The sequence below is a fragment of the Plasmodium falciparum genome (genome assembly GCF_000002765.6).
Source record: "Plasmodium falciparum 3D7 genome assembly, chromosome: 13".
In the NCBI taxonomy this organism is placed as follows: domain Eukaryota; phylum Apicomplexa; class Aconoidasida; order Haemosporida; family Plasmodiidae; genus Plasmodium; species Plasmodium falciparum.
Window position 1 is genome coordinate 1,330,001 of NC_004331.3, and position 14,577 is coordinate 1,344,577.

General features: G+C 21.4%; 6 protein-coding genes across 6 annotated transcripts in view; 4 read left to right on the top strand and 2 right to left on the bottom strand.

Annotated features, from left to right (window-relative positions):
* Window positions 1-1,059, top strand: part of PF3D7_1332100 (conserved protein, unknown function) — a gene marked incomplete at both ends in the record, with an annotated part of 1,569 nt that extends 510 nt beyond the window's left edge. The window contains one exon of the mRNA XM_001350016.1: window positions 1-1,059. This exon is cut by the window's left edge and continues 510 nt beyond it. Coding sequence (XP_001350052.1) covers window positions 1-1,059 — 1,059 coding nt within the window.
* Window positions 1,060-2,298: 1,239 nt separating this feature from the next.
* On the top strand, window positions 2,299-5,592 carry PF3D7_1332200 (conserved protein, unknown function; the record flags this gene model as incomplete). The annotated part of the gene is made up of 3 exons (XM_001350017.1): window positions 2,299-3,970; window positions 4,111-5,283; window positions 5,432-5,592. 3 exons carry the CDS (start codon window positions 2,299-2,301, stop codon window positions 5,590-5,592), a joined length of 3,006 nt encoding a protein of 1,001 aa, XP_001350053.1.
* An 808-nt stretch (window positions 5,593-6,400) lies between these two features.
* PF3D7_1332300 (trafficking protein particle complex subunit 2, putative) lies at window positions 6,401-6,892 on the top strand (the record flags this gene model as incomplete). Its single annotated transcript, XM_001350018.1, has 1 exon — window positions 6,401-6,892. The coding sequence occupies one exon, from the start codon at window positions 6,401-6,403 to the stop codon at window positions 6,890-6,892; it is 492 nt and encodes a 163-aa protein (XP_001350054.1).
* A 224-nt stretch (window positions 6,893-7,116) lies between these two features.
* PF3D7_1332400 (nucleotidyltransferase, putative) lies at window positions 7,117-9,693 on the bottom strand (the record flags this gene model as incomplete). The annotated part of the gene is made up of 1 exon (XM_001350019.1): window positions 7,117-9,693. One exon carries the CDS (start codon window positions 9,691-9,693, stop codon window positions 7,117-7,119), a length of 2,577 nt encoding a protein of 858 aa, XP_001350055.1.
* Window positions 9,694-10,785: 1,092 nt separating this feature from the next.
* Window positions 10,786-11,442, top strand: PF3D7_1332500 (SAM-dependent RNA methyltransferase, putative; the record flags this gene model as incomplete). Its single annotated transcript, XM_001350020.1, has 1 exon — window positions 10,786-11,442. One exon carries the CDS (start codon window positions 10,786-10,788, stop codon window positions 11,440-11,442), a length of 657 nt encoding a protein of 218 aa, XP_001350056.1.
* Window positions 11,443-12,011: 569 nt separating this feature from the next.
* Window positions 12,012-13,805, bottom strand: PF3D7_1332600 (DNA-(apurinic or apyrimidinic site) lyase 1, putative; the record flags this gene model as incomplete). The annotated part of the gene is made up of 1 exon (XM_001350021.1): window positions 12,012-13,805. One exon carries the CDS (start codon window positions 13,803-13,805, stop codon window positions 12,012-12,014), a length of 1,794 nt encoding a protein of 597 aa, XP_001350057.1.
* Window positions 13,806-14,577: the final 772 nt, after the last annotated feature.

A 14,577-nucleotide genomic window follows, 5' to 3' on the forward strand; every position in this document is an offset into this window, starting at 1 on the left:
AATATTGCTTGTTGTTTGGTGTCTACTTATATAGGTGGGTTTATTAATTTCATAGAAGTTTCGGATTTGTTAAATTTAAATACTACATTGAGAAATAGTGTATTTATATTAGATGATATGTTTACAAATATATTTCTTATGATGTTACCTCTATGTAAAAATTATGGAAAATATTTTTATTGTTATAATGATAATCCTCTTTTTTCAATAAATAGAAAAGAGCAAGAGGGACTGGAAAAACAGGAGGAATATATAAAAAATAAAATATATAATTCATTAATTCTAAATTATGATGCTGATGAAGAGCAAAAATTAATAAATAAAAAGTCATTATTTACATCATACGGCTCTTTCACAAATCATATCAATAATATAAATTATAAGGAAAGACATTATATCGAGTCTCCTTATTTTTTTATATATAATAGGATTCATCTAATTATTTGTGATTTTTTCGCTATCATGTTAATATTTTTCTTAACAAGAAAGATATTAAATGATTTCGAGTATTTATATAAACATATTTCTTTTTATATTAATATGGATAAGATTAAAACCCCTTTCTTACTTATAATAACATTTATATATATATTTACAATAGATTATATATTATTCATTATGAATAAAATATTAAATAATAATCATATTATCAATTTTGTTATGGATATATATCATAGATCATTAGAATATTATTCAACCATTTTAAAACTTACAACCATATATTATTTATCCCTTTCGGCAATATCAATAAATATAAAAAATGTGTTTAATGTAGCAAAACCTTTGGTCTTATTTATAACATGTATATTAATAATTCATGTCTTATGTACTTTTATTTTTTCCTATATATATAATTCTGTTTCGAAATCTGAACATGCATTTATATATATTGATGAAGTTTTATTAGCCATTAACGCAAATATAGGAGGACCAACAACAGCTGCATTAATGTCTGAAATGATAGGGAGATCTGATTTGATATTTGCATCACTTTTTTGGGGTGTTATAGGTTATTTGATAGCGACCCCTATAGCAATTCAAATTAATTCAATTTTATGAAGCGTCCAAAAGAATAAATATGGGTAACATTATTAGTATGACACAATAAATAAATAAATAAAAAATAACTTATATACCTACATACATATGTGTACTTATTTGTATTCACTGTTAAAATCTTTTTCTTTTTTTTGTTTTATAATTTATTTATGCAATTCTATATAGAACAATTTTTTTTTTTTTTTTTTTTATATGCTTAACATTTTTAAAACATATTAATACAAAATTGGGTAGATATAATAATATATTGGCTATTTGTTATAATATATATATATATATATATATGTGTATATATATTTATATATATTTGGAAAGAAAGAAAAAAAAAAAAAATGTCTGAAAATATATGAACTGTTCAGGACAAAATAGAGAAAATAAAAAATATATCATGTAGCAAAATTATGAACATTTCAGGAAAAAAAAAAAAAAAAAAAAAAAAAAACATATATATATATATATATATATATATATATATATATATATAATATAATATAATTACGTGGCAATGTGTGCAAATACGTGCGTGTGCATAGAAAGAAAATAATAAAAAAATAAAAATAAAAAATACGTTGATCATATAATTTGTTCTAACAACTATGGAGGCAGTTATATAATATGAGAAAATAGATAAATGAAAAAAAATAATAAAAATATTAATTTATATAATAGATCATTATATATACATTTTTTTTTTTCTCTTCTTCAAAAAAAAAAAAAAAAAAAAAAATTATGGGTATATTACTTTTTTAAAAGACGTCCACTATTTTAAACAACATCGTTTTATATATAGATAAATTGTTCTATATGTTTATGGATAAAATATCCATTGAAAAATGGATATATAAATATATATATATATATATATATATATATATATATATATATATATATATTTATTTATTTATTTATATTTATTTATTTATATTTATTTATTTATTTATATTTATTTATTTTCTTCTTCCTCCACTTTGTTATAGTAACAATTATTATGCATGTACAAATAATCATTTTTCAAAAAAATTAAAAATTCAAGGTTGTCATTATATATATATATATATATATATATATGTGTATATATTTGTTTATTTTAAATTTATATAATAATTTATAACATTTATTTTTTTTTATTTATTATTTTTTTTTTTTTTTTATTTTATTTTTTTTTTTTTATTTTTTTTTTTTTTTATTTTTTTTGGAGGTTTTACCAGTTATGATATTTTAATTTGTGAATTAAAAAAAATGAAAAAGAAAAAAAAGAGTGGTGAAGATGATGTATGGGACGAATCATTAAACGACTTTATGGAATTAAATAAGAATAGTTGTAGTTTAACAAGAGATACAATACATGGTCGTCTTCGACCTGAACCTGAAATAATAGAAAATATATTAGAAGAATTAGAAAATAAGATAAGACATTATTTTAATTTATATCAAATCGAAAAGGAGAAAAGGACATGTTCAGATAAGAATAATTATTATTTACAAAAGGAATTATATAAAGCATATGCAACATTAGATAAGAATAAATTATATACAAAAAAACTGGAAGATAAATTAAATAGTATTAAAGAAAATGAATGTAATTTAATAGATACAGTACGACGTATTGATTTGTTATATATCCAATTAGATACTTTAGTACAATCTTTTGCAGGTGTATGTACTCAAGTAATTGTTGAAATAAATGAAAATAAGGATAATGTAATGAATACAATTGACATAAAAAGAAAGAAGGGAGAAACAATAAAGATGTTATTAGATTATATATATCCTTGTCGAACACTTGACCCACGTCTTAATTCATTATATGGAATGTTATATTATCAATCTATTGGTTTATTAAAAGATGAAAGTTTTGTAGGCCCTCCTATACCTCCTATACCACCTGTAGTACCTTCTGAATCAAATGGATGGTTACCTCCATGTGGTAATAATAATAATAATAAGATGATGATAACAAGTGATAATTATGTGAATATTTTATCAGATCATCGTTTTTCTGATTTAATAAGAATGGTACATAGTGGGCAAAGTGCTGTTATCAATTATCCTGATATAATAAAAAATATGGAGGATGCAGAAAAGGTTCCCCATAATGAAAATAAAAATAATATTAACATTAATAGTAATCTTAATAGTAATAATATTAATATGAATGATAAAGGAAGTTCTTATGAATCATTAATTGTACAGGACTTGACTGGTTTCGATGTACATATAGGTATCATAGAAATAAATTGCCATATGAATGATCCTAAAATTGTATGTGTCGTACGATATGACGATGAAAGCGTTAATTCAGCTATTCAAGATGTTCAAAGGGTTAGCAAACCTAAAAGTCCTGATCAGGTGATGTCAACAGGTGAATATATTTTTAATGTGGATAATAAAATACATTTGAATAAATTACCACAGAAGAAAACTGGAGATGTTCCAAGCTTTATGATAGACATACATGATGTAAATGCAAAGGAGTTACTTGGTGTATGTTCATGTTCTTTTATTAATGAGAAGACTTTAATAAAAAACAGTATTTGGGATATATATTCTAAAAAGAATAATTCGACACCAGATATGATAATAGGAAAAATTTATGTAACAATTTCTCCATATCCATCTAAGTCTATATTACCTGCCCAGCTTTTTAAGAATGTAAAACACACTCAATATAATACAACAGGTAGGATGGTTTCTCAGGGTGTTGTATCGAAATCTAATGTAGATATGTCAAAAAAAATGAATGACATTAAGATATCTACTAAAGGAAAGGTAGGTTTTCAAAAATCGGCTGTCCTTAGTAAGGTTATAGTGGAGAAAACTCCTCTTGAAAGCAAAATGAAAACCTCAGCTCCAATTCAAAGAGGAAAGCGGGTGTCCTTCAAGACCTTCTCCCTAAAATTGGAATCGTCAGGTAGGAAATAAAACATATATATATTAAATGTTATTCATATATATATATATATATATATTTATATATTTATATATATTTATGTTTATGTTTATGTTTATGTTTATATTTATTTATTTATTTATTTTTTTATTTTTAAAAAGGGTCAAAAGAAAAGGCAGATAATAATACAGAAGAGGAAAGTAAAAAGCAGAGGGAGAAAGAAGAAAATGTTGCAGATAATAATAACAGAAATGTGGACGATAAAAAAAAAGAAGGTGATAAGAATGTGGAAGAAACAAATAAAATATCTTCAACATTTTCTGTAAAAAATTTTATCAAGAATTTTGCAAACAAGATTGAGTCCAATAAAATCGAAAAGGAGAATGTTTCATTTACTTTGAAGAGAAAAACAGAAAATGAGGAAATCAAGGATGATAAAAATTTAACTGAAGAAAATAAAGTGGAAAAGAAGGAACCAGAGGATGAAAATAAGAATAAAGATAATATTGTAAAGAAGGAAATTTCAAAAGCAAAAGATGGTATCTTAAAAATTAAGCTCCCTGCATTAGCAAAAAAGGAGCCAAGCATTGTTACGAAGGAGATGGCAAAGAGTAATTCCATCGAACAAAAGTTAGATGATGAGAAGAAGATGATATCAATGGGGAAAAGTATAGAAATGAAAGGAAAAGGTCTACCGGCAAGCAACGAAAATAATAATGAAAATAAAAATGATAACAACGGAAATAATAATAACAGTGCAGATGGTAAGGGCATAATAGGTAAACCCAAAATCCCTTTGCCAAAAATAAAAATGGAGTTAAAAAAAGAAAATTTAAATAAAATTTTATTAAACAAAACGATAGCCAAAACTTCAACAGATGAAACAAACATGAGCAATACAAAGAACGAAGAAGGAACCAAACCCAAGTTTTCCATCTTTAAAAAAGACACTCCTCTTAATAAAAAAGAAGATAGTGCAAAAGTATCAAAATTTGCAAAAATATCGAAAACAGTGCTAAATAAAAATGATATGGAACAAAACAAAATTGCTGAAGGAAGTAAAGCAAATGATGTTGCAATGAAAAAGGAAACAACAGCCAAAGGAGAAATAGTTAGTGAAAAGAAGAAAACGAGTAAAGGTTCAATGTTTTCTTTTTTTAAGTTAAGACATTCAAAGGTAGAAAATGAAGGGGATACAACTAAAGTAGGCGAGGTACAAAAAGGTGTATCCGAAACACAAAAAAAGGAGGTAGGAAATAAAGCTATTGAAAAGGACGTTTCAAAGATGATTAAATTGCCAATCCAGAAAAAGGAAGCACCAAGTATAACATCACGTAATAAAAAAAAAAAAAAAAAAAATATACATATATATATATATATATATATATATATATATATATATATATTACATATGTGTGTCCCGATCCATTGTGACATATTTATATATGTTGTATTTTTTTTATATTTTATATATTTTTACAGAAGATAGTGTGGAGAGCGAAGAACTGAAAAGCAGAATTCAAGAAGCCAAAAGTAAGACCCTATTAATTGATAAAAGCAAGATAATAAGCAAATTGTCAAAAAATGTACTGGTCAAAAAGGAAATTAAAAAATTTGTTCCCAAGTTGAAAAATTTTGCATGAACATAATAAAAATGGATATAATTCAAAGTTTGTAACAACTCAAGAGAAGGCATAAGAATAACTTTTTCATAAATTTTTTTTTTTTTTTTTTTCTTTTTCTTTTTCTTTTTTTTTTTTTTTTTTTTTTTTTTGATGGTATGTAAAAGGTTAGTTTTAGTTCATGTACATAATAGAAAATATATAATATATCAAGTGTTAACATATTATGAGTATTACATATATATAATATGTATATGTATATTTCTTAATTATATTTTTATTACATATATATATTATATATATTTCATATATTTATTTATTGTTTTATTTTTATTTTTTTTTTCCCATTTATTTTTAATTGTATTAACAATATGTAAATACTCTCCCCAAATATCTTTTTCTTAAAATTAAACGTTTTTTTAAAAGGATTGTTTGTTTACGTTCCCTTGTTATGAATGTAAAAAGAGAATCTACGTATGCCTATGACATGAATGTACATTAAAATTAAATAAAAAATACAAAAAGGTAATAGATATAAGAACAGAATTAATTTTTGTATACATGCTTGAATATTTGAAGATTTGAAGGTTTGAAGGTTTTTCTTTAAAAAAAAAAAAAAAAAAAAAAAAAAAAATACATATATATATAATATATATATGTTTATTTATTTATTTATTTAATTAATTATTTTTTTTTTTTTTTTCTATGATGTGCTTTAAAAGTACTTAAGTTATATTCTTTTGCGGGATAGCTTACTATTTAATATTAAATATATATATATATATATATATATGTAAATGTTGTAAATAAAAAGATTTACTAAAAATAAATGAACAAAAGTACAGGAAGCATGTCATCAAATTTAAGTCAAGTTTTTGTTTTGACCATAATTGGAAAGGGAGATATACCATTATATGAAGCTGATTTATCAATAAATAGTAAGAGAGATATATCTGAACATTTAACACAGTTCATAATTCATCAATCATTAGATTCTTTAGATGAAATAGTATGGAAAAATTCTAGTATGTTTTTAAAAAATATTGACAGTTTTAATAATTATAGTGTATCAGCATATTGTACCCCTGGTCATATGAAATTTTTATTATTATATAAAAATAGAAATGAAGGAGGAACCAACCTTACCAATACAAATATATATATCCCATCGGATGATCATATCAAATCCTTTTTTGAAACAGTACATGAAAATTATATTAAGGTTTTATTAAATCCTTTATATGAACCGAATGGGATTATTACGAGTTCATTGTTTGATCAAAATGTTCATTTGGCAGCAAAAAAATATTTACACCAGTGAAGGTGCCACTCAAAAAAAAAAAAAAAAAAAATAATAATAATAAAAAATAATAATAATAAAAAATAATAATAATAAAAAATAATAATAAATAAATATATATATATATATATATATAAATAATATGTACATTTGCAAACGCATATATTTTTATTTTTATTTTTTTATTTTTATTATTTTATTTTTTTACTTTTTCATTTTTTAGTTTTTATTTTATATTTTTTATTTTATATATCATGACTTGTTGAATATTTAAATATATTATTATATACGTCAAATGAATGGGAAAATATTTTATCAATGTTCGCATACAACATACTAGAGGTATTCATAATCATATAATCCATGTTTACATATGAGTTTAGATCCTCACAAGACATATTAAACATATTATTTATTTCCTGTTTTGTAAATATAAAATCAAAATGTCTTATATCCCAATCATTACTTGGGAAGTTCTTTTTATAACGTTTGGTAAAAATGATATTATCAGGATTAAAGATGTTTCCATAAAATAGAGGGTAGATACAATTAGATTTAATCTTTGAACCATATATATAATTTTTTTTTGTATTATTATTTATTTTACAATTTTTGTTTTCTAAAGGTTTTCCATTTTTTTTATTTTTTGTATGGCTTTGTTCATCGACATTAGGAATATATGGGAAATGGAAATTATTCGAATGTTTTCTTAATTTGGATATTAAGCTTATAAAATTACAATATGTATAACTAAATAAATACAAGATATATTTAATTCTATAAGTATTTCTACCTATATCTATAGATGTATCTATAGGATTTTCAAAACATAAACGCTGATCATTATATTCATATTCTTTTCTTAAACGTCTTGGTAACACATGGCCTAATCCTCGAACTACTATGCATGCATCATGTAATTTAAAATCTATACTATAGAAATAAAAGAATTCTATTAATAACTTGATCAAATATGTATTATTAAAATGATTATTATCAAACGTTGATGTGTGCATTTGTAAAAAGTGTAACACCATACATGACAAAAGAAATGAACCTATGCCTCCTATATATGTTTCATTTAAATTTCTAGAATGTAAAAAAAATTTTAATAATAAAACTAAGGGTCTTAAATATATATATTTTTTCATTTGAGTTATTATAAAATCAGTTGTTTCTTTTGATGATTTTTGATTAATACATATATCGATTTGGACACCTAATTCTTTATCAATATATTTTAATATCTTTACTCTTGCATCTTTAATTATTCTTATATCACATGCTATATTTAATTTTATTAAAGCATAGGCTAATATATATAAACAATCTAATTCATTTTCTTTTATATTCATAATACATACATCAATATCACTACTGGGTAATGATAATCCAGATGTATACGAACCAAACACTTCGATCTTAGATTTTGGAAAAAGAGATTTGACTAATAACTCTAATTTTATTAAAGATTTAAGTTTTAATAATTTCTCTTCTTTGCTGGGGGTTAACCATTCAAGTATATAAAAACAAGAATATTCTAAATAACCTAAAAAATTGAAATTCTTATTTTCTTTACTTACCATATAGGAAAATTTTTCGTTAAATAAAGAATCTGTATATAATACTTTCTTCTCATCATCATAATTTATATCTAATTTTTTTATCATATAATTATAATATTCTTTTTCCATAGAAGATAAATTCTTATAATTAATTTTAAATTTTTTTAAAATATTTTTATGTATATTTGATTTTAATACATTGTTTGTGGTATTCCTATCTCTTGCTTCATATTCTTTGTTATGTATTCCATGTTCAACATTTGCATCATTTAATAAAAAGCTGCTGTTTTTTCGTTTTTCTTCTTTATAACTTTTATTACGTGATAAAGATTTCTTTTTCATATTATATCCAGAACCTTCTATTATTATATTATTTGAATCCTTTGAATATTTATTAGAATAACACGTTTCATTTATATTCTTTCTTTTTTTCGAAGAAGGTAAATAATTTGTAGATGTGCTATCATCCGAGGAAAGAGATGAATTTGATGAAACCGTAATAATATGTGAATTATTACTTCTTCCTTTTGAGTCTAATAATTTATTTTTTTTCTCTTTATCATCTAAATTATTTTGATTATTCAAATTAGATAAATATTTAACATTGGGATCAGTTATATTTTCTTCTTTATTATTTAATTTTTTATGTTCTACATTATCGTGATTATTATTATTACTACCATAATAATTATATTTATTATTATTATTATTATTATTATTATTAGGCTCATGATACATGTCATCATTTTTTCTAATTTTCTTTTTGTTGTTATATTTATCAAATGAATCTTTATGTTCACAATATCCATATTCCATCTCATTTTTTGAATAAGATGTTTCTTTTTTTCTTTTTTTATTTTGTATATCATTAAAGGGAAATGAATCTACATTATCATCATTATCATGACGACCATCATATGAATGATATTTATCTTGTTCATATTTTTTAGTAAATTCATCATTTCTTCTATTTATTATATTCCTTTTATCAGAGGATAAAATATTAATATCTTCTGCACTTTTCTTTCTATCTCTATTATGTTTTCCTTCATTATGTTTTTTATATTCATTCTTTAAATTATCATCATCTTGTCCAAGCCATATAATGTTGGAAGCTTTTTCCATTGGCTTATTATTACTTACATTTTTTATTTTCTCTCTGTTCTTTTTTAAAGCATTGTGAAGATCTTGTTTTGCTTCTTTCACTTGTTCTGATTCTTCTTCTTGGAATAAAAAAAAGTAATAATCATCTTCCATTTCAAAAATTAAATTATAAGCACACACATATATATATATATATATATAAATATATATAAATAATATATATAAATATATAAATATATATAAATATATATATATTATTATTTTATCTGTTTTGATATATATTTATATCATTTGTGACTTATTGACATAATATATTAATACAGGAAAAAAAAAACAAAAACATAATTAAAATGTAATATATAAATAAATAAAAATATATACATATATATATATATATATATATATATATATATATAGAACAATTTCAGATATATTATAATTATGAATAACTTAAAAGAATATTATATATTCACAAAAAAAAAAAAAAAAATGAATAAATAAATAAATATATATATATATATTATATGTTTTTATATATATACTATACATATTTAAAAAAAAATATATATATATATATATATATATATATTAATATATAATATATATTTTTATTTATATGTTAGTTTTTAATTTTTATTTTTAACCTTCATATCATTATATAATTGAATTTTTATTTACATTTATATTTATTTTTTCCCCCTTATAATATATATTACCATATATATGTAATATATATATATATATATATATATTAATATTTATTTATTTTTCTTGTAGGCTTTAAAGAATATTCAGAATATTCCAGTCCCCTACTATTTCTCAAAATCCTAAAAGTTTTTAATACTATATATAATATCTATTTATTTTTTCTTATTTAAATATTTTTACATTTTGTAAATAAAATGAAAGAACAAGAAACAAAAAAAACAACAAAACAAAACAAAACAAAACAAAACCTATGTTATCAAGTTTTTATAATGTTAGAAAATTCTTAAAATAGAGAATAAAATTAAAAAAGGAAAAAAAAAAAAAATTAAGTCAATTCGTAAGAGAATATAGCCAAAATATTTCAAATAGCTAAAATATTTCGAATAGCCAAAAAAAAAAAAAAAAAAAAAAAAAAAAAAAAAAAAAAATATATATATATATATATATATATATATATATAAAATTTCCAAATACCTCAGAATATATCTTCAATCTTCCTTTTTTTTTTTTTTTTTGTTTTTTTTTTTTTTCCTACAAATGTCAACCAAATACATTATAGAACATTTAGATGAACTCGAGGAATGGTGCATACATGAATATATACATATATGCGAAACGGTAAGAGATGAAAATGTAATATTTACAAAATTCTGTGAAAACTTTAGTGAATTGACAAATGGTAAATATAAACCAGCATGTTATGAAAAGTCAATAGATGAATTAAAGAATGAACTATTGTCAGGCAACATTTGTTTATTAGACATGAAAGCAAAAAATAAATTAACATGTAACGATAAAAATAAAATTGATTTTTTATTATTTGGAGGAATATTAGGAAATGTTCCATCTGATGATCGTACATCAATATTAAGAAATTTTAATTTCCCCATATCAAGAAATTTGGGTCCTATACAAATGACTACGAATACAGCTGTTCTTGTTTGTTATATTATTTTGAATGATAATGTCGAATTGGAAAACATTCCATATGTTGATGATCCAGAGATTTTTCTTAAAAATAATAAGGAATCCATTACACTTCCTTTTCGTTTTGTTTCTAAATATTATTATACCAAATGTGAGCAAGATAAAAATGTGCCCGTTCTTCCAGAAAAATTTAAAGAGTACTTAATAAAATTGGGTGATCAACAGTTTGATGATATGTCATCATTTTTAGAAAATGAAGATAATTGATTTTGAAAGGGCTCTACAGGGTGTTTATATATATATATATATATATATATATATATGTATGTGTGTTTAAATATGATTCTTATAATATAAATTTTTTTTTTTTTTTTTTTTTTCCTTTTGTTGTATATTTTATGTATTATTTTCATAAGTTGAAGGAACAATTTTGTATATATATGCTTTAATAATTACAAATAGAAGATAATGATCAAATATGAATATATATCACATTATATCATATTAAATAAGTAAATTTTATTACTTCCTGGAGATGAATTTATCTTCTTATATTTTCATCCTTTTATTATTATTTCATTTTGTTTTGTTTTGCTTTGTTTTGTTTTGTTTTGCTTTGTTTTGTTTTGTTTTGTTTTGCTTTGTTTTGATTTTTTTTTTTTGTTTTTTTTTTTTTTTACTTTCATACAGGAAACTTTATCCACTTACAAGATTTTATCAATAAAATTAAAAGAATAAATAAAAAAATGTAAATATACATATTTAGAAATATATTTGTACATATATATATATATATATATATATATATATATATATATGTATAATATTTATATATATCACTTTTCAAAATATAACTTATATAAATTTTGGATTTCATATTTATATATAGATTCATCATTTGTTATATCTGGTGTTTCTAGTATGATAGGAATATTTTTAAAATATTTGGATTTCATAATATATTTAAAAGTATCCATAGTTAATTTCCCTTTTCCAATATTTTCATGTCTATCCAGTCCACTTCCTATATCAGATTTGGAATCATTTAAATGAACAGCTTTTAAATATTTAACATTAACAATATCATCAAATTGTTTCATGACGTTATCAAAATTTTCAAAGGTTTTAATATTATAACCTGCAGCGAAAGTATGGCATGTATCAAGACATACTCCAATTCTATCTTTGTCATGTACTAGATTAATAATATCTCTTAAATGTTCAAATTTGGAACCTACTGAATTTTTTTGACCTGCAGAATTTTCTAAAACTATAATAACATTATTAGTTTCTTTATGAACCTTATTAATACAGTCAGCTACATTTTTTATACCTTCATCAACCGTACATTGTCCAACAGTAGATCCTGGATGAAAATTATATAATTTAATATTTAATTGTTCACATCTTTTTATATCATCTAAAAAAGATAAGTATGATTTATCTCTTTTTTCTTTATCTGGATTTGCTAAATTTATTAGATAAGATCCATGAGGTAAAATAAAATTTTTATCGAAATTATACTTTTTACAATTTTCTTCAAATTGTTTTATGTTTTCATTTGTTAATGCTGCACTTTCCCATTTACGTTGATTTTTTAAAAATAATGCAAATGCTAAACCAGATATATTAAAAGAATTAATAGGAGCATTCTGTACACCACCTGATGCAGATATATGAGCACCTAAATAAACATTACTTATTTTTGCATATTCTTTTATTTTATTATAATCATTCCATCTATCTTCTGTATTTTTTGGTATAGGTGGGATATTTTTGGTATCATTTGCAGATTTCTCAGATTTTATTTTATTATTATTATTATTATTATTATTATTATTTTTTTTTTTTTTTTTCTTTTCTATCTCTTTTTTTGATTGTTTACTTTTATTTGTTACTCCTTTTGGATTACTTAAATATTTTGTATCATTATTATATGTATTATTATTTATTTCCAAAACATTTTTTTGTATTTCCTTTTTTAAACAAATAGTACCACCTTTCTCATTTTCTATTTCTTCTTCTTTGCTTTTTATAAATGTACCATCTTTAAAATGAATTTTCTCATCCTTAATATTGTTTTGTTCAACGTGTTTATTATATTCCTCTCCACTTTTGTTTTTTTCTCCTTCTTCCAATGATTCTTTTTTCATATTCATATATTTTCTTATATCTCCATATTGGCAAGATTCAGTAATTTTACTTATCACTGTATTTTTTTTGTCTCCACTTTTTTCCAACATGTTCATATGAAATAAGTATTTGAAAAAGGGATGTTCTCTTTTTTTTTTTTTATTACCCTCAACTATTTTAAAAAATATATGCATATAATTATTTTTGTTTTTGAATGGAGCACTTAAATTATTGTTGTAAAAATTGTTCATATAATAATTACGACAGTTATTAAAAATATTAGGATATCCACAATGTATATAATGAATATTTTTTATATTATTATAAGAGTGATTAAATGTGTTCTTTCTTATAACTCGGATTGACAAGGTACCAGCTTCATAATAATTCTTTGGAAATATTTGGAGAAGTACGAGCATATACAAAAGTAATGAAAAAAAAGAAAAGAAGAAAGATGACAAAGATGAAAATGAGGAGTGATAAAAGGAAAAAAACATTTATTAAGTTTTTGTATCCAAAAAGAAAAATGAAAAAAATATAAATGAAAAAATTAAACAGAAAAAATAAAAAATATAAAATAAAACGGGGAAAATTTCTAAACAACAAAAAATCTTTTTGAAAATAAAAATGTGTGTTCATAAGAGATAATACACAAATTGGAATTTAAATAAAGAATGGTACATATGTATTTATATATATAATAATATATTAACATATTAACATATTAACATATTAACATATTAACATATTAACATATTAACATATTAATATTTTAATATTTTAATATATATATATATATATATATATTTTTTTTTTTTTTTTTTTTTTTTTATATTCATGCAAATTATAAAAAAAATCACAAGGCTTACTAAAATATACATAAATAGATATAATATAATTATGCATATATGCATTTATTTATTTTATGTTAATATATTCTATTCTAACATAATTTTTAAAACAATCAACAAAAAAGTTTCATCTTATAAAAATAAAAAATATATGTATATATGTATATATTATCATTTGATAACTTTAATTTTTATTATTTATTCAACAATACCATATTATTATTTTTCCAACATTAATATACAATGCGCCCTTTTAATTTTATAACCACATATATATAATATAAATAAAATATTATAACATATATATATATATATATATATTATCATCAACCGAATTGCTCATTTTATTCACAAGTTAATCTTATAAATATCATCATATTTTTATTTAAATCGTATTTTACAAATGTTTTATTGTTAT